General features: G+C 33.4%; 1 protein-coding gene across 2 annotated transcripts in view; it reads right to left on the bottom strand.

Moving 5' to 3' along the window:
- The window catches only part of LOC125398248 (complement factor H-like), a 49408-nt gene that overhangs the window by 15287 nt on the left and 15013 nt on the right, over nt 1-19108 (bottom strand). For both annotated transcript variants that reach the window (XM_087906452.1, XM_087906451.1), the window contains exons 2-12: nt 17446-17649; nt 14194-14376; nt 12528-12704; nt 8970-9143; nt 8199-8381; nt 7934-8113; nt 5147-5323; nt 3590-3772; nt 3193-3399; nt 2407-2580; nt 1614-1790 (exon numbers count right to left, since the gene is read on the bottom strand). In XM_087906452.1, coding sequence (XP_087762578.1) covers nt 1614-1790; nt 2407-2580; nt 3193-3399; nt 3590-3772; nt 5147-5323; nt 7934-8113; nt 8199-8381; nt 8970-9143; nt 12528-12704; nt 14194-14376; nt 17446-17649 — 2019 coding nt within the window. The remainder of the gene's footprint in view (nt 1-1613; nt 1791-2406; nt 2581-3192; nt 3400-3589; nt 3773-5146; nt 5324-7933; nt 8114-8198; nt 8382-8969; nt 9144-12527; nt 12705-14193; nt 14377-17445; nt 17650-19108) is intronic.

The following is a 19108-nucleotide window of genomic DNA, read 5'->3' as shown; positions in this document are numbered from 1 at the left end:
GCTACACACACTGATCTAGAGTATATTTACTTGGTGTTTTGGACATTAAGATGGCCCAATATGTAGACCTTACCAAAGGTCAGAGAATTGAAACATATTTCTGCTCCTTCTTTTGAATTAAGAGATTTGACCTAGGGAGTTGCTGCCTTCAGGATATTTGGTAAAAAGTGGGTTCACTGCCTAAACAACAGAATGATTTTCTTATTAATTAATGGCTTGATGTCTCAAGTATTGAAGCAAGCAACTTTTGTAGTTGTCCTTTGTATCGTATAAAGGCAGTCTTTTGCCTCCCCCCTCTATTGTATTGGGGTATAAAATCCACTCTTGTATGACTCAGGGAACCGTGCAGAATAGGAGCCAACAGAAAGAGAGTAAGAACCAGAAGGGATAGAGGATGCAAAACCAAGGCCCTTTAAATCAACAAGATTGATGTGCATAGAAACTAACAGACTGAGGAGCACACACAGGGCCTGCTCTGCACCAGATGGGGTCCTAAAACTGAAAAAAGAAGGCAGCATAAGCACACATTCCTAACCCAGAAGCAATCTCCAATTGATAACTACTTGCAGATGAAAATCTAGAGTTCTCCAAGGAAGTATTAAATGAAAAACAAGCTAATCCTAAGGGTAGGCTGCATCAGTCAACTCAAGGGCATATTTGTAATTTCCTTGTCTCGTAATGGACCGTCATGTCTTTCATTTTTCTTTATTTCTTAAATTCCATCTTATTTTTAATTTGCTTTAATTTTTATTTTGTTTATATTTTTCCTTCTCTCTTTTTACCCTACAAGTCGTTTACATACAGTTTCCATTACCACTTTGAACGATTCCTGAGTATGCAAATAAGTGAAGCTTTATTTTTGTATCAATTCTTGTGTCTTATCTTCAGCTCTTTTCCCTTAAACAGTCTATTTTGTCCCATTCTTATGTGTTTATTATTTGTTTTGTTCTTTTATTATTCCTTAGAAAGCTTTTATTTTCTAATGACAGACAATAAGGCTATGTGTTCAGATGGGACAAGAGGTGGAGAGGAACTGGGAGAAGTAGAGGAAAAAAAACAGTAAGGATATACATGCGAGCAAAATCTATTTTCAATATAAGGAGGAAAACGTTGTTTCAAGATTATCAAAGTTATAAGGAAAAGATGATCAAATAAAATATTCTAATATCCCAACAATTAGAGAAAATGAGATATATATAAGATATCAAATGAAAGATTATTCTTTAACAATGCATTTACAAATGATTACAGTTTACAGCTATATTTTCCAAGCTGAGTTTTCCCAGAATCACTGAGAAAAATTACAGTAGACTCAAGATCTCCCCTCTAGATGTTTTTCTGCTTAAGATCTCTAGGAGGAGCTCCGCAGTATTAATTACATTCACAAACCTGGTCCAAAGATACCGATGATGATGGACACAGAACCACATTCTGGAGACCATTACTCCATTTGCTTAGCCATTGGGTTTTCAATTTCATGATTTTATTTTAAACATAAATCAACTTTGGCTTGATTTAAGAGATAATCTTTGTCCATCATTAAATTCTGCTAGGCTTTTTTAATCAGTCTTCTAAAACTATAATAAATATATGTTGAAAGTGCATCAAACTACCTTTGCATACCAGCTCTCCAATCCACATGCGATTAACACATGTCACAATGTTGGACCCATCCATTTGATAAGATGGTGCACATTTGAACATCACCTTTTCACCTGACCTATAAGATTTTTTTTCCTTTTCTATGAGTACGGCATTCTCAAACCTGGGTAAACTGTCACAATCAGTTTCTGAAAGAAAAAGAATATATCAGGTTTGTTTTCAGGACATTGTAGAATATACAATATATGAAACAATAGTAGGGTTCATTGAGAACAATAAATACTGTAGGTTTCCCATTTTGATTAGTTACACTGAATTGTTCCATATTTATGAAAATAAATGAGGTGGGAATGACACTGGACTTAGAATACTGATAGTTATAATTCTTGAGGTATTTTTATTGTGCATTCAATTTTATCTCTCATACTTTCCACCCCTCTGATATATTTCTACTTTTTAGATTCATCAAAATTAATTATAATTACTATTTCAATTTTTTAGAGCATATGTGGTTGTAGTAGTATTGTTGTTAAAACCATCACTGTAGTGATGGGCCTTTTGAATAGAGTCATTGTTTTCTAGAATTCTGAGGATGTTGATTGCTCATGACACATGAAGTGGAAATAAAGTAACTGGGCTTAAAATATCAAACTGTGTTATACTAGTTCTGTGTTTAACTGCCATCATCCAGAATATTTTTACAAACCCTTCTGATATGCTCAAACTACAGTTTACTTTCTTATTTATACCACATGTTGCTTGAATTGAATAATCTATTATGAAATGAATGAAATAAAGTTATACTTATGCAAGCTGGTGGCTGGGACCACTTTCCTCCTACACATTTAATAAATGCTGATCCATCGGTTCCAAAACCTTCAGAACAACTGTATGTCACCTCTTCTCCATGTTGGTAAATGTCTAGTTCATGAGACACAATACCGTGATGGATTGAAGGTGGAGGACCACAAGGAAGTCCTAAAAATATCACAATGAGAGAAAGAGAGTGAAATGATTCCACATTGTACTAATTGAGAAGCTCACTTGTATGTGTTAGGTCTATGTGTTCTAGAGGGAAATGTTAACAAGGAAGATGTACCATCACAGAAGAGGTGGACAGTGTGTCCTAAGAACACCTTCTGTGGTCATGAATCTGTTAGAATGCTTCAACACTGAGCAAGAACTTGACACCAAATGTCTGTAAAATCATGAGTGGCTAAAGAAGAAGTGAGCAAGAAATAGTAATCTCAGGAAACATATATTGCAGGTGCAGCATATTGTGGGGAAAAGGAACCCAGTAATTCAACACCTGGTGGCAAATGGAACAGTACAACTCACATGAACAGGTGAAGACAGTAGACTAAACTTCATATTTAAAAGCAGAATCGAAAAATAAAAGTAGATTTCAAGACAATCAATACAATTAACAAAAGCAGGATATATCAAATTATGAAAATAGAAATTTATGATTTATAGATAAAACACAAATCTATGTATAAATCTAAATCATGCATTCTTCTTTATTCATGAGAAAAATTTTTGGTAAAGACTTGTTCTGAAACCAGAATTGAATTTTCATGCTGTTCTCACCTACACATCGAGGTGGAGCACTCCACTTCCCCATGTGGCAGGTTACCCCATGGTCCTCAGCCAGCCTAAACCCATCATCACAAACATAGCTGAGTGTAGTGCTGTGTTTGTAACTTCTGGACTTTGCTTTGCTTCTCCTTTCTTGTGATCTGGGTAATTTAATAGATCCGTGGTCTATTTCAGGGGGCTGGGAACATGGGATTTTCGCTATACGAAGAAAAGAAATGAAATAGTGAAGCATAGATGAAGATTTTACATTGGTAAATAAAGACAAACTGTTTGGGTCATGTCTCCACAGGATATATGTTAAGCCCTAGTTTTTACTATCCTCCCCCTTCACTTGATTTCTCTTTAGTATTCAAAGAAACAATGTTTTAAAATAGTCATAGCTACTGACCAACACAGCGTGGTAATGACTGCCACCTTCCATCTCTGCACACCATCTCTTCTGTGTCTTGAATTAGGTAATTGTCTTGACAAATAATAGAAACTTTCTCTCCCTCCCAGTATTTCACTGTGGTTTCCATAACTCGGGCATTTGGAATCTGTGGTGGAGGAGGGCAGGATTTTTTCTCTACTCCTAAAAGATATTCAAAATCAGAGTTTTTGACTAATGATAGTATATTAAGTTATTAAAGCAATAATTTTTAAATATTAATTATGACAATGTAATAATTATATTTATTTTATACTTATGAAAAGTTTTGTCTAAGTAACTTTAAAATTAAGATACCTCATATTCATCATTCAGATTCATAACACAAATGTGTGCTTTACTGGTGGTTGTTAATAATAATTTTTTTTCTATTTCTTCTTAAGTGGAATGAAACTATTAGAAAGAAAGTAACACTTCCACCATTAATACATTTTCCCACATTCTTTGAACACTTAGCTAGCCACGTGGGAAAGGAAAATAATTATCACCTTACTTCACACAATAATCCAAATTATATCAGAACTGATTAAACCAGAGGGAACTACAAATTAACATGTGCACTTCATTAAAATATACATAATAGGTTGATTTTTGAATTACATGGAATTAATCTCCTTGAAAAATTTTCAGAAATGTTATAAAATACCAAGTGATGTATGACATTCAAAGTGACAGTGACAAATACATATAGGGAAACAGAAATGGTCAAATGGAATCTTTGCTATTTACATGAATTTGGAGATGTCAAATGAGTCAGTTTTCTACAAAACAGATCGATTACAAGAATGACTGAACTATTAGATTACCACTATGTACACTCATCCAGAAATGCATGATGATTAAGCATAGATCCACAAATGCCATACCACTTTTGATGTGATGAAATAATCAGAAGTAAAGGGAATCTAAGAGTAAGAAATAATTATGACACAGAGGTGAATTCATTTTCATCCAATTTGCTTGAATGTTTTATATTACAGGCCTATAACAGCCTTAATACAGTAATTTCTAAATCATCTTCTCTTTTTAAAAAGTATTTTTCTGGTATGTCATCTATGAGACAGTGTCTTCATACATGGAAGGTTATTTTAACCCATAAAATCTCGAAAGAATGGTCACCTAAACAAGACTTGCATGATGACAATACCAGTTGACATGTCAACATGGATAGAGAAAATCGTACAAGGCCTTATCCTAGATGAAGAGCTACAGGTAATTAAATGGGCATGTAGAGAGTGGTAATCAATCTTCTGCACAGAAGAGTGATCCAAAAAGTAAGATATCCAATCCTAAGCCCTTCTTCCTAAACACATACACAATGAAGAAGCACTAGATGGTTTCATCAGGTTCAATTATATAAACCAGTTTGAGTAGGAAGATGGAGAGTTGGAAATGACAAAAATACAGGATTCACATATAAAACACTTAAAACTTACATTGTTTTAAGAACTCAAAGCTACTACTATTACAGGTGAAAAAAGACTACTAGTCATAGGAAGACAGTGCAAAGATGCTTACTTGTACAGGTTGGCTCTGGATCCCATCTTCCATTGATGCAGATTGAGTGTTTATACTCCTGCTTTCCTCTACATTTGTAACTTATGCTAAAGTTGTGATTAAATTCACTCTTCTCAGGGAGTTTTGCCCCCACTGAACTTAACCTCGGTGCTTTACACTTCTCCAGTTGATCTGTTTCTATATAAAAATAGTTCCATGAAAAAATAAAGACAAGAAGTGAGCTAGCTGCTATATTCTAATTAAAAAATAGTTATGAAACTATTATTTATACCTATAAATTCTGTTAACCAAAATGGTGAGGGTCATTCTGCAAAAGAGATTTATGATATGGGAACTAGATCTCATGTCTACCTTGTACATCTGTGAGAGTTTGTGATGTGAAGTGATTTTGGTACTTGGCAATTGTAAGTCCACAGGAAATCAGTGTTTCAGGCACTCTATATAGTAAATGATTATGACATGACCAACTTTGATCCCATACTTGAAAGCAGTAAGAATTTTCATATTTGTTGCTCTTCTAATCTAATGTTTAAATATATTAAAATAAAATTACAATAGGATAGGATATAAGAAGTTTCTACTTTTTATGATTTTTTATTGATTTTATTGAGTTAAACATTTTTCTCTGCTCTCTTCCCTACCTCTCTCTTCCCCTTCTATTTTCTCCCATGGTTCCCATGATCCCAATTTACTTAGAAGATCTTGTTTTTAACTACTTCCCATGTAGATTAGTTCCATGTATGCCTCTCTTAGCATCCTCATTTTTGTCTAGAATCTCTGGGATTTTGAATTATAGGTTGGTTTTTTTTGTGCTTTATGTCAAAAAGCCACTTATGAGTGAGTATATATGATATTTGTCTTTCAGGGTCTGGGTTACTTCACCCAATATGATGTTTTCTAGATCCATCTATTTGCCTGCAAATTTCAAGATGTTATTATTTTATTCTGTTGTGTAGTACTCCATCATGTAAATGTACTACATTTCTTTTTTCATTCTTTGTTCTGTGGGCATTTAGGTTGGTTCCAGGTTCTGAATATGACAAACAATGCTGCTATGACCATAGTTGACTACATGTCCTTGTGGTATAAGCAATTATACTTTGGGTATATACCCAAAAGAGGTATTGGTGGATCTTGAGGAAGGTTGTTTCCTAATTTTCTGAGAAATCACCATGCTGATATCTAATGAGACAGAGGGTTGATCTCCAAAATATACAAAGAACTCAAGAAATTGGTCATTAAAAGAACAAATAATCCAATAAAAAAAGGAGTACAGGCCTAAACAGAGAACTCTCAACAGAGAAATCTAAAATCACTGAAAGACACTTATGCTTAACACGCTTATCCATCAGAGAAATGCAAATCAAAACAACCCTAAAGTTCCATCTTATACCTGTAAGAATGACCAAGATCAAAAACACCGATGACAACTTATGCTGAAGAGGTTGTGGGGTAAAGGAAACACTCCTGCATTGCTGGTGGGAGAAGTTTCTACTTTAAATGTCCTTTTTTTGATACATGTGATATAAGAAAAGAATATCTAAAGTACATTTGTAAATAACAACTATTTAAAAATGTTTTCTTAGTGAGAGAATTGGTGTAAGAAATTAGGAGCTTGTAGTCACCATCTATCTTCTTTATAGTCCCTTTATAAGAATCCTTAAGATGTTGCTACATGTGCTAGACTATTCTATAATATAACAATATTATGTCATAATGATAAATCTGTCTGCTTGTGTTATGAGTTAAGTAAAAACTATATAGAAAACTTATGTCAGATATTTTAACTACTTAGTGAGGATGAGAGTTCTCTTTGAATTTGACAAAATTTCAGTATAGGTCATGCATAACATTTGTTCTTAGTTAAAAAGAGAAAGAGAGAGAGAAAGAGAGAGAGAGAATGGATAGAGCAAATAAAAGTAAGTAATTAGCAAATGTTCTACAATTGTTTTAAGAAAAAAAAGAGTATTTACTATAATGATCACTGCATTTCATGCATTCAAGGATTATTCTCTTCCTTAAGATTACCTCACATGAAGAGAAAACCTGATGTTCTGTAAAGATAAGTTGGGGAGAAACCTATAGTCTAGGGCGCATGGTGATTGTGTGATGGATTTGTTTCTGAAAGATTCTCTTATTCATCAAGAGAAAGCAAAACATATGAAGAATCCTAAGAATGTGTGAGGTAGAAAAAGTTTGTACCGTAAGGTTAATGTTGTAGTGCTGCTTGTGATAAATGGAGAGGCTGATATGAAGGTGACTGTAGGTGGATGAACCATCAGAAGAAACTCTCTGACGTCTGAACAAATGGTAAAGCAGAAGCTTGTAAAAAAAATGCAGAATTGAGTTTTCAGGCCTGACGTTATGTCTGATTTTCTTTCATATAAAATTTTTGGTAATTTTAAAGCAGTGATGAACATCTTGAAGAAAGTGATTTTTACAAAATTCATTTATTTACCAAAAAGATTAAGGATTAATAAACAGTAGAGGCATTGATTTATATGAAAAACTGTTATGGAGTTGATAGGGCTTCTGTGTGTGGAGAACATATGAGTAAACAACACAAGTATACATGACCTGTCTAAGGACAATCTACGTTTCTTTGGCATTATCTTCATGACCATCTGGACACATACATCAAATTATAAATATATAATTTTGGATCCATATTGTTCGAGATAAGATGTTTTCAAAAAGAATATTAACTTCAGAAGCATATAGTAGCAAATATCTCTGCAATGAAAATATGAGACTTGTAAAGTATAAATTTAAGGCACATGGTCTTACCAATACATTGAGGAAGCTGGGTCCACTTTCCACTAATGCATGAAACTGACCCACTTCCAATCATTGTGAATGTTTCCAAGCAGGTGAACTCCACTGAATCTCCATGGCGGTAGGAAGGCATAGGAAATTTTACAGAGCCATGCTCAAGTTCAGGAACGTCTACACACATTCTTGCATCCTCTGTAGTTGTTTCACAAACATGTATTTATGGTTAAAACAGCACATAAGACACAAAATAGTGTTCAAATATTAACACTTTAATTACCAACACATGTAGGCAAGGTTGTCCACTTTCCATCAACACACTCGATTTTATTCGGTCCTTTCAGCAGAAATCCAGGCTTGCAATCATATTCCACGGCCTCACCATGGACATATTCTTCTTTCTTTGTTCCCTTAACTACCCCATGGAGGAGTTCAGGAGGTGGAACACATGATCCTACTTGACCTGTTGCACAGTATTGTGTAAATAGAAATGAAAATGTACAATTTGCAGTCTAAGAATCTAGTATATGGGGAAAATTGTTTTTACAAATGTTAACTATATCACTTTTTATAACATTTTATCAAATAAATACACTAACTACACATTTCAAAATTGTAATATTCCTGTTGAAATAGCATTGAAAGCATACTGAAGGTGGGAAAATGTTTTATAAAATTGATATCTTGATGACACATGCAAATAGGTCAGCAATTGCACTTATGTCAAGTATAGACATTTTCACATTCTCTGACAACATTTTTTCATCCAGTTATCACATTGTAGAAAATATCATCACAGTAGCAATCATCCATTCAACCTATTTCAGTTTGTCTATTACAGGCTATTGAAAAGCCTGTAAATTAAATAAATTAAAAATTATTTAATTTATTTAAAACCAACTTTCATATTATTTGGACATACTCTGTGCAAACGGGCTAAAAGGCGTATCCTATAAAAATGCCAGCATTAATGGTCATCTAGACAAAAAGTATTAAAAGAAGGAAAATTAAATTCTGATCCTCATTCATTAAATGCAAAACAGATACTGACCTTTACATGTTGGGAAACTGGGGGACCATCCAAAGTCATAGCATTGCACTGAATCTGGTCCAACTCTGTGTCCTGGTCGGCAAGAAAATTTCAGCAAATCTCCAACTTTATATTTTTCCTTCTTGAGATCGACGATTAAGTTTGGATCTAGTAAGGGAATGCTACATTCTCTTTCTTTAAAGTAAGATAGTAATAATATACAATTAATTACTTCTAAGTAGGTTTATCTCTCTCATGTACAGTCACAAGGAAACATCAGTTACCCTCTTCCTTACTAAAAATGTTGCATATTAGCATATATTTAGCACTCAAATCTATATAGAAGTCTCTAAGAAATGTAAGGTGGTGCATTGTACTAGTTGTAAAATTGATTAATAAAATCAACTTATTTTTCCTGATCTTATTTTCTGTAGGGAGTTATTAATGCTAAAGTCACAACTTTCTTATTCTCACAGCATAGAGTATGCTCCCATATTTAAAATTAATGCTATAAAATATCTAAATCACATATTAAAAATTTTCAGTTTAACATAATTGAGAAAATATAACACATAAAATAAATTCTAATGTATTTGATGTTAGGAAAATATAATTATTTTATTTTAAATTAAAGAAGTAAAAGACATTTGCAAAACACTTATATTACTCTTAACTACTTTGTTATACTTCCAGTTCTTATCAATAATTAATTGTTAATTATTCTGACACAAATTAGGAATGTATAACTTGCAGCATTAAAATAAAATTTTCTTCGGTATTTGGCATTGTTACAAAAACAATTAGATAAATATTTTCCATCCGTTATATTTCCATTTTTGCTAAATTATAAATTAAAAATCACAAATTTAAAATTAGGGTGATACATAAAAGATAATTCATACTTTAAAAAATTAACTGCTAGTACATAATCATCAATAGATTTGAAAGTCATGGTTTGAAACTAGTATCAAAAATATTTACTAGATATGGTTAATCATAGTTAAAAAAATATTTACAATGTGGATAGAGATGGACCTCAGATGAATGGCACATGCTAAGTGTGTGAGAAAAAAACTTCTGGGAATCCTCTCCAAATAATTTCTTTATTTTAATATTGAGTTTTAGATTAACTGGAAAAAAAATTGTCCAGAACAAGACTCACCAAAATTATTCTATTATACAATTATAATAATTTAAAGATGCTCTTTTTTTAATCTGTGCCTGCTTATGTGTTTCACCTTATTTATAGCAATTATCTTATAGAATACCATAATACTCTATCTAAAGTGAAAAATACCCCCCCCTTTTTAAAATTTATATTTGTAATTCTTTTTATTTCCCTGGTTTTCGAGACAGGGTTTCCCTGTAGTTTTGGAATCTGTTGTAATTTTGGAGCCTGTCCTAAAACTAGCCCTTGTAGACCAGGCCTAGGTCTCACAAAGATCCACCTGACTCTATCTCCCGAATGCAGCGACTAAAGGTGTGCACAAACACTGCCCTGCTATATTTGTTATTCTAGGACTGGCCTTTAGGCTTTCTTCAGTCAAGTATTCTTCAACTCAATTAATAGCCCTGCCTCTGCATTCTATGTTAGAATTGCACTGTATTATAGAAAGTCCTGATTTTATAATCTTGAACTGCTTATAATTAGAGAGAAATTAATGACCACTCTTTGTTTAGTTTGATATTGGGGGTGGGCAGGGACAGGTCACTTGCTTATTTTAGTTTATGATAGGTCTTCCTATGCAGCCTAGTGCAGGGAACCATGAAGTTGACTCAAGACACCCAAGACTAAGTTCTCAGCACAGAGATTTATTTGCCCCAGAGGGGAGAGGAGCATGGAGCAAGGAGACAAAGCCAAGAGATAGAAGACAGAGGACAAGGGAGAAGGGGGAAGGCCTGAAGGGAGAGGGGGAAGGGTATTTGTTCTAGAGGTAAGAAGACAAAGGACTAACTACCTCTGAATAGAAAGAAGACAGACTTGGTTTATAGGAAGATGGTGGTTTATAAATGTAAAAGGAGAAACCCCTTGTTAGGATGAGGAGTTTAATTTTACTTGGGTTTGTTAATTAGGTGAGCCAAAGAGGGCTTTTGATTGATTAACTATGATAATGGAACTTGGTAGTCAGCCTTAGGAAGAGGATGTGACCAAATGAGGTAATAGAACTTGGTAGCTAGTTAAGAATATAACCTAATGGTTTTTAGCCAGGCAGAGGGAATGGGGAAGAAGGGCAAGGCCTGGCAGAGCCTTAGATACAATGCTCAGGCTGGTTAGACCTTCACCTAGACTGGTGTGGAACTCAGGACACTGATGCTTCTAATTCCTAAGTGCTAAAATTAATGGTGTGCACCACCCTGCCAGGCATAAACATCCTTAATGAATTCTGTTTCAGGGGACCCTTGAGCTGCAAATCAGGTTTCACAGTTTCTGTTACTATCCTTTTAATTATTTTTACCCTTCCAATTACTCTGTCTCCGCTTCCTTCACCCTGTTCATGTTTGCATGACTTAGTTTCATATTTCAAATCACAATTTTGGTAACTGAGACTTAGTTTAAATTATTGAAAGCTTGCATCTATGACAATAAATCAATTATATTTTAATCAGAGATATGTGATATACACAGGTCATACAAAGGAATCCTTAATTCATTTTGTTTGTTAGTTTTCTTTTTTTATTTTGTGAAACATAGACTCATTATGTATCCCAACATGTCCTCAAATGTAAACCCTCCTGTGCCTGGCTCCTAAATGCTAGAATCACAAGCATGCGGCATCTACACCTGAAGAATGTATTATTTTAAAATAGATTATCAGGGCGGTGAAATGGTTCCTGTCAGAGTTAATGCTGGCATCCAAGGCTGGTGACCTAGTTTCAATCCCTGGGAGTCCAAGATGAAGAGAGGGAGATGCCTATCACAGGCTCTCTGACATCTACATATGCAATGCGGTGAGTGTTAGTTCTCAAACTCAGAATGAAGGCCTAGCTGAGGTGCCTATTTAACATATCAAAGCAGATGCTGACCAGTCTCTCTCAGCATCACCAATATCTGTTACAGAGGCTTTGCCCTTCTCAGCACTTCTCACCACATCCCTTACCCCATCATCTCCAGACCCTAGGTTTCACTGCTTCTGTCCTAGCTGCTCTTTCATAAATAACCCAGCCATTTTGGCTGTGCTGTCTCTGGGTTTCTGGGTTTCCAGGTAGAATCCTTGTTCCCTTTCTCCTCTTTTCCTGTCTTACAACTCTCACTGCCTGGCTCAGACTGGACCCTCTGGCTATGGTCTCCCTCATATCTACAATAAACCTTCTCCTCCAGCCATACCTAAGAGCAGTCATGTCCTCATCTTTTTATTCAGTGTCCACACCTCCATAGACACACACATGTATGCATGTGCACACAGGATAAATAGATGAATGTGATGAAATAGGGAAAGCAGATATGATCACCTTTGGCCTTCTTTTTTTCTTTCTCACAGGTTATTTTCAACAAGAAGGAAAGTTCTAGGAAATTTATTTTAAACTAACAATTAAATATTTAGTTTTATTTTTAAAAATTCAATAGAAAATAGTACTCACCATAGCATGAGGGTTTATCAGACCATCCATCATAATTACACGTTATGGAGCCTTTGGTATCTTTATGTCTGTTTTCATATCCAACATGGCATTCATAGTCTAATTTGTCATTGAGTTTAAACCATGTGCTATTACTTTTAGTTCCAGCATTCTCAAATATAGGCCTATCACAAGACTCTAATGCAAAATAAAGGGAAGGTTTTATTTCTATTGTGCCAATGGATAATCTGAGTAATTTCCATGAGAATAAAATATTCTTATGTTAATATATGATAGCAAATTAAATACTGTCTATAAAAATTTTAGTAGAGCAACAGTAAATAATTCTCCTGAAACAGTCCTGAAAATAAAAACTATACTACAGTATTGCATACGCAACCTCACTTAAGCTTTTGTAAAATATTATTTTAAACATAGTTTCTCAGCTCAGTTTTTCTTATGTTTATCATAAGTGCCTATGTGTTTTATTTTTAGGAAGGTATATTAGCATTTTGTGAATTCAGGTCACATATTCAGTAGGTAAAATGATTCATAAAGTATAGAAAAGTTGATTAGTTGAATTTAGTACAGATGCATTTATTGTATTACAGCAAAGGTTATCTCTTCCATAATAAGAAAATCCAATAAAGTCTTCTTAATTGTAATTTAATATAAATGAATATTACATGGGAGTAATCTTAATTGCCTCTCCTTTAACAGGATCTTGTAAAAATGTAATAGATTTAAATGATGAAAAATTAAGGAATTAGTGGCTACCCTAAATTGCTTTTTCATTTAAGGTATGTTGAATAGTTCTTTAAAAATATCACTGGCTAGCTTTCTGATAAGATAAGCTGAATTCTCAACATCCTTAGTCATCAGAAAACTGCATATCAAAACAAATCTGAGATTCCATCTTACACCTGTAAGAATAGCCAAGATCATCAAAAACTGATGACAACTTAGGCTGAATTTAGTGTGGGGTAAAGGGAACACTCCTGTATTGCTGCTGGGAGTGCAAGCTGGCACAGCCCCTTTGGATATCTGTATGGCTATTTATCAGAAAAATAGGAAACAACCTTCCTTAAGACCCAGCAATATCACTTTTGTGTATATAGCCAAATGAACTAAATACTATTCTTTAAAAAAATCTTCATAAAATCTAAGACAAGGAAAAATTCCAAAGCAGCATGATTTGCTGCTACCTGGAATCATTTCTTCCTTCCAATATCAAGTTATTTGGGGACATTTTCTAAGAGAAAAATGTTCTACATGGACCTTCACTGATAGTGTTAAATACATATTTTAACATTATTACATATTTTGGGGTTTAGAACATGGGGTTTACATATTCGTGGGGTTTAGAACATATGTATTCATTAGAAACTTTACCTTACATCTAGAAGCTATGGCCTTGACATTCAAGTCAGAACACTTTTTTAAAAGGCAGCAAGTCAAAGAATCTTTCACTGGATTCAAAATTATATATTTTGATGCATTGATAGGCAAAATGAACTGATATACTACCATACAGCAAGGAGTTCCAAAGGAAAATAAAGAGTGGTGCACACTTTTTCTTGAAGTTAAAAACTTATCTTTTGAATGAAATAACATGAGCCACATAAAAGAAAAAAAAACTAAACTCTTATATACCAGTATAATGGCAGCATTATATTGAAGTACTCACTAATGCATGAGGGTTGAGCTGACCATCCATTTTGTAGACAAGTAATTGGTCCTGATGTTTTCCCATTTGCTGTTACATATCCCTGTTTGCACTTATACTGTGTTGTTTTATTTATATGATATGCAAGATCAGGTTCAGAAAAAAAGCCATTCTCAATTTCTATATCTGACTTTGAACATGCTTCTGAAATGCAAAAGAGCAAGAAAAGCACTAGTGAATGTACAGTGGCTTAAAGACTCACAATATAAAAAATAGTAAAAATAACCATTAGCATCTATGTGTGAAGTCCTGTTTAATCAAAACCATTCACATTACTGTGCCAAAGAGAAGAAATCGTAGTTTTAAAAATACACAATAATACTGTCAGAATTTTTTTCTACAAAGGCAAGATTTAGTTCACTCATAAATATTATGTTTTGTCCAAGTATATCCATAATCCTTCATAATGTCAGCTCTCTTGAAAATATGTTATTTTTAATTTTTTATATTTTTCTTGTACTTTTTTTAAAACCTGAGAGTAAATTGGCGCTCTGAGATGCATAAAAACATTTACTTAAATAGAGTTCCTTTGTTTGGATGAAGACCTAGGGAAATACATTGCTGTTACAGACTCTTGTAAAAAGAATTTGAAATATCTTCCTAACTGCATGTCTAAAAAACAATGGATGTTCAAAGTTCAAAGAAGTTTAGAATAAATAATACATTTATTCAGTGTTCTTATGCCAAGACGTTGCCAACTCAAATGTGCAAATGAACTTAAAAGTGTAAAAGTAAATTTATTAATTTCATTTTTATGTTAATAACATTTTAATGTGAAATATACTAGATAAAGGTTTATTACATGAAAAATTAACATAAAGGGAATGTGTAAAAGTATACTTCTTCCAGTTACTATATTTCTTCCAGTACACATATTTGTTTATTTATGGAAATGAAAGGAGAAAATGTTAACTATTTTATATCTTACTGAAAACATAAGATCAAACATTGGGAGGTAACACTAAGTAGTGGAGAGATAGGAACATCATGAAACTGCTGAAAAAGAATAAAGAAAAAAATTCAATATTTTTTTTCAATTTTTATACTTAGATAAAAGTAAATAGCAACATAAATTCAAATTTTGAAAACCTAAAAAGATAAAGGGAGATCAAGCAGAAACCAGACAAGGGAAAAGTAAGGAAGTTGTATGATCTTGTAAAGAAATGTAATAAAATTATAAATTAAAAAAAAGTGGAGTGTCAGACATAAACAAACAAAGAAACAGAGGTTTATAATTGTAAACCACCAATGCCAGCTATAGGAAGACAGAGAGCACTGGACTAAAATTTCAGAGGTATCGATAAATTAATGAGGTCCTTTATCAAGTTGGCTTTATAAATGGAGGAATTTTCCGGAAAATAACATAGTGAGAAAAGAACCGAGTAAGGAAAAAAGTCGGATGTTTTAGCAACAAACATCACTCTTTTCAAGAGGTTTGTGCCACTGAAATCTGTGGCAAACAAAGCACAGACAAGAGAACATAGAACTAAAGCAGAAGTCTCCAGATCTCCGCAGCTGTCCTCTAGCTTCTTTGGCCATATGTCAGCATAGTGCGACGCAAAATAAAATGATGGGATGCCAAGAACAAGAGACAAAAAACATTCCAAATAGTAAGGTCAACAATTCCCAGAACACCATCATTGTGAGATATTCAAACTGGAAGGGTGAAAGGATTGATTTTTTTTTTTTTTTGATTGATTCTTTCGATCACCATCATCCTTTAGAAAGACCCCGGTCTTTTGCCGTCTTCCCCCTTTTGTATGGTGGTATAAGAGTGTATGTATGGAGAATTAAACATGGGCAAACTCAGATTTCATTATGTAGAAAAAACTGTGTGGCCCTACTGATACTATCCTATGTCTTTGTCTTCCTTCCTTCCTTCCTTCCTTCCTTCCTTCCTTCCTTCATTCCTTCCTTCCTTCCTTCTTTCCCTTCCTTCCTTCCTTCCTTCCTTCCTTCCTTCCTTCCTTCCTAAAAACAGACTGATTTTTAGAATTTTTAATATTCCAGCAAACTAATTACAAATTATGAACTAGAAAAAAATTGCACTTGAAAAACTGAAATTATTACCTCTATATTAACCTAGGACATCTTTTTAGAAAACCAAATCATAATAGAAGAAATGCATATCAACAGTATCATATTGAAGTATTTATCAATATTTACTTATGAAAATAAAATGTGACATCCTGCCGTCATTTTCAAACACATGGAGCAAGAAAAAATTGACACAGACATATATTACTACAGATTTTGGAGAAAACATGAAAACCGATGATGTACAGTGTCCCAGAATTCCTTTCCCTGTTACATATCACAGAGAATCCAAAGACAATTGTCAGTACTTTCAAATGGGAGGGTACTGCTTGAATATATGAATGATGTGTATAGCTAGTATCATATTTGTTGAATTTTAAACTATAGTCATATAATTGTTTTGAGTAAAATAAAAAAAGTGATTTCAAAGTTTATAGTACCCTAAATTAAACACATTTTACTAAATGTTTTGTTGTGTTATGGTCTAATGTTTACTAGATGTGTTTACTTTGCTATATACAAATTTTCTCATATATGCTCTTGAAAAGAAGCATTTTACCACAGTTAATATAGATGAGATGGGAAGTCAAAAGTTTCTTGTGATATCAGAGCTTGTTTCTTACTAACATGGATGCATTTGGGTTGAGGAGACCAGTCTCTGTACATGTAACTGTTTCCTGATCATTTGGAAGACTGTAGCCAGAGTAACATTGAACTCTTACAGACTGGTCCTGTACGTAGTTTTCTGTCTGTGGTAAAAATTGCCCATTTTCTACATAATATAAACCTCATTGTCCTAAGAACCATAAGATGATAAATTAAAAACATTGAAACACTCATTTATTCAAAAAACCAAATTAAAGTTTACCTTTAGAACATTTAAGTGGATGTGTGACATTCAAAATAAAACCAATACTCAATGTTTAAAAGAGTACAACTGTTCTTAATTTTTATAAATAAAACGTACAAGCCACCAAATCATTCTCATAGTCCCTTTTATTGATCTGCATTTCACGAAGAGCTGCTCATAAAGGACAGAAACTAGTCTTTCCTTGCTCATAAAGTCTTCTGCTGGTCTTATTTTTGTCGTGAGGAATTTACCCATAATTATGCATGAATTCTTCCTTTCCACTCATGGGTAGAATTAAACATGATTTAATACAGACATTGACTTACTGAGGCATGGAACTGCAGGCTCCCACCCCTGTACAGTGCAGCGAATGTAGTCCCACTTTGTCCCTGAAGGAGTCACAAATCCTCTGTTGCAGTAATAGCCGAGCTGCTTTCCTCTAAATGCTGGGAAGAAGAATCTGAAGAAGCTGTGGTTCTCTTCACTCTTTAGACCTCCATTTTTGATTAGTGGAAAATCACAAGGTTTCCCTTGCAAGAGAAAAAAAAAAAAACAGAAAAACACTCAGGAATAAACCCTTTGAATAATTAATTGCTTTTTATTAAAATAGCTATGTCTAGAGAGTATCTGGAAGAAGGAGACAGATGAAATTCAGACAACTGTAGTATGGAAGAATATCTTTTTCATGAGATCAAGTTATCTCTTCAAGCTCACCAGAGAAGTGAGTTGGGGATATTTAATAACCAATATGATGACTGCTTATTTATAACTTGAATTTGAACAGAAGTATAATGTGATTACATTATAGTGAGATATTATAAACTCATATTTATGTGTTATACTGTTCATTGTATTTACAAGTTTATATGAAATGTTTAAATTTTTCCTTCTATGTTCTTCTTTATAAATGAATAATATATTATTATCAGAATAGCAATTTTTTTCATGAAGGGTGATTCTGTGCCAGGAAACTTCATCCAATATGTTACAATAATTCCAACAAATACTTACAAAAGCACACAAATTTCTAATGGCTTTGTCATTTTTTTGTTGTTGTTTTAAAAGAGAAAATTTTCATGAAATCTCAAAATCTGATATAAAATATTTTTATTTGAGAAATTTAGGAATTACATTTTTCATAGAACATCAATAAATTGAATTAGCTCACTGAGATTTCTTTTTAAGGGTGGCAAAAAGAGACATCGTTTAAAGTAGGAATATCATTATTACCAGAGTACTAAGACTCTTAACTAATCTTCATTCTTATATGGGCACCAGTGAATCTCTTTGTCTTTTTTGTAGGTGATTCCTTGACACACAACTAATATTCCATGAAGTATATAACCAGCAGAGGTGGTCAGTACTTAAAGCTTCCCCATTTGAATCTCATACTTTTCCAGATGCAGGTTGCGACCCTATCAGCAGTGATGGTTGTGTCTTTCAAGGGCTGATTGAGGTTACTCACAGCATTGATTGATTCGTTTGCTAATTTTACAACTGTTCTAAATAAGCACAAGGGCAGCTCATTTTTTATCCATGTCAAGATTTTTTAGTTATTACTGCTAATTCCATTTTACTACAGATTCAATATGGTGAAAAGATCAATTTGAAGAATATGTCCTAATGAAGATGCAGGCTCTTCATCCCTTGTTTTGTTCAACTTTTGAATTTATACTGTATTTTCTTGCAAACAATAAAATATTTGATAAAAGAAAGGGCCAAGTGAATATTCCTGAGAAAAGAATACTACATTTAAATAGAAAAGGTTATTATTTTAAATTACAGAGATATTAATTATCTTTATCTTATCCAAGAAAACATTAAAAATTACATTGCAAAACAACTCAAATTCTGATATAATTATTCCACAGATGTCACAGATATCTTTGGGAAGATCTATGATGTAGAAACTAACCATAATTGTGTTTGAGGCTCACTGCACTACTCAGATTTCACACATGTAATTGCAAACCTACAAAAAAGCCCATG

This window comes from Myodes glareolus, chromosome 5 (genome assembly GCF_982192425.1).
Source record: "Myodes glareolus chromosome 5, mMyoGla1.1, whole genome shotgun sequence".
In the NCBI taxonomy this organism is placed as follows: domain Eukaryota; kingdom Metazoa; phylum Chordata; class Mammalia; order Rodentia; family Cricetidae; genus Myodes; species Myodes glareolus.
This window is presented reverse-complemented; position numbering and strand designations above follow the sequence as displayed.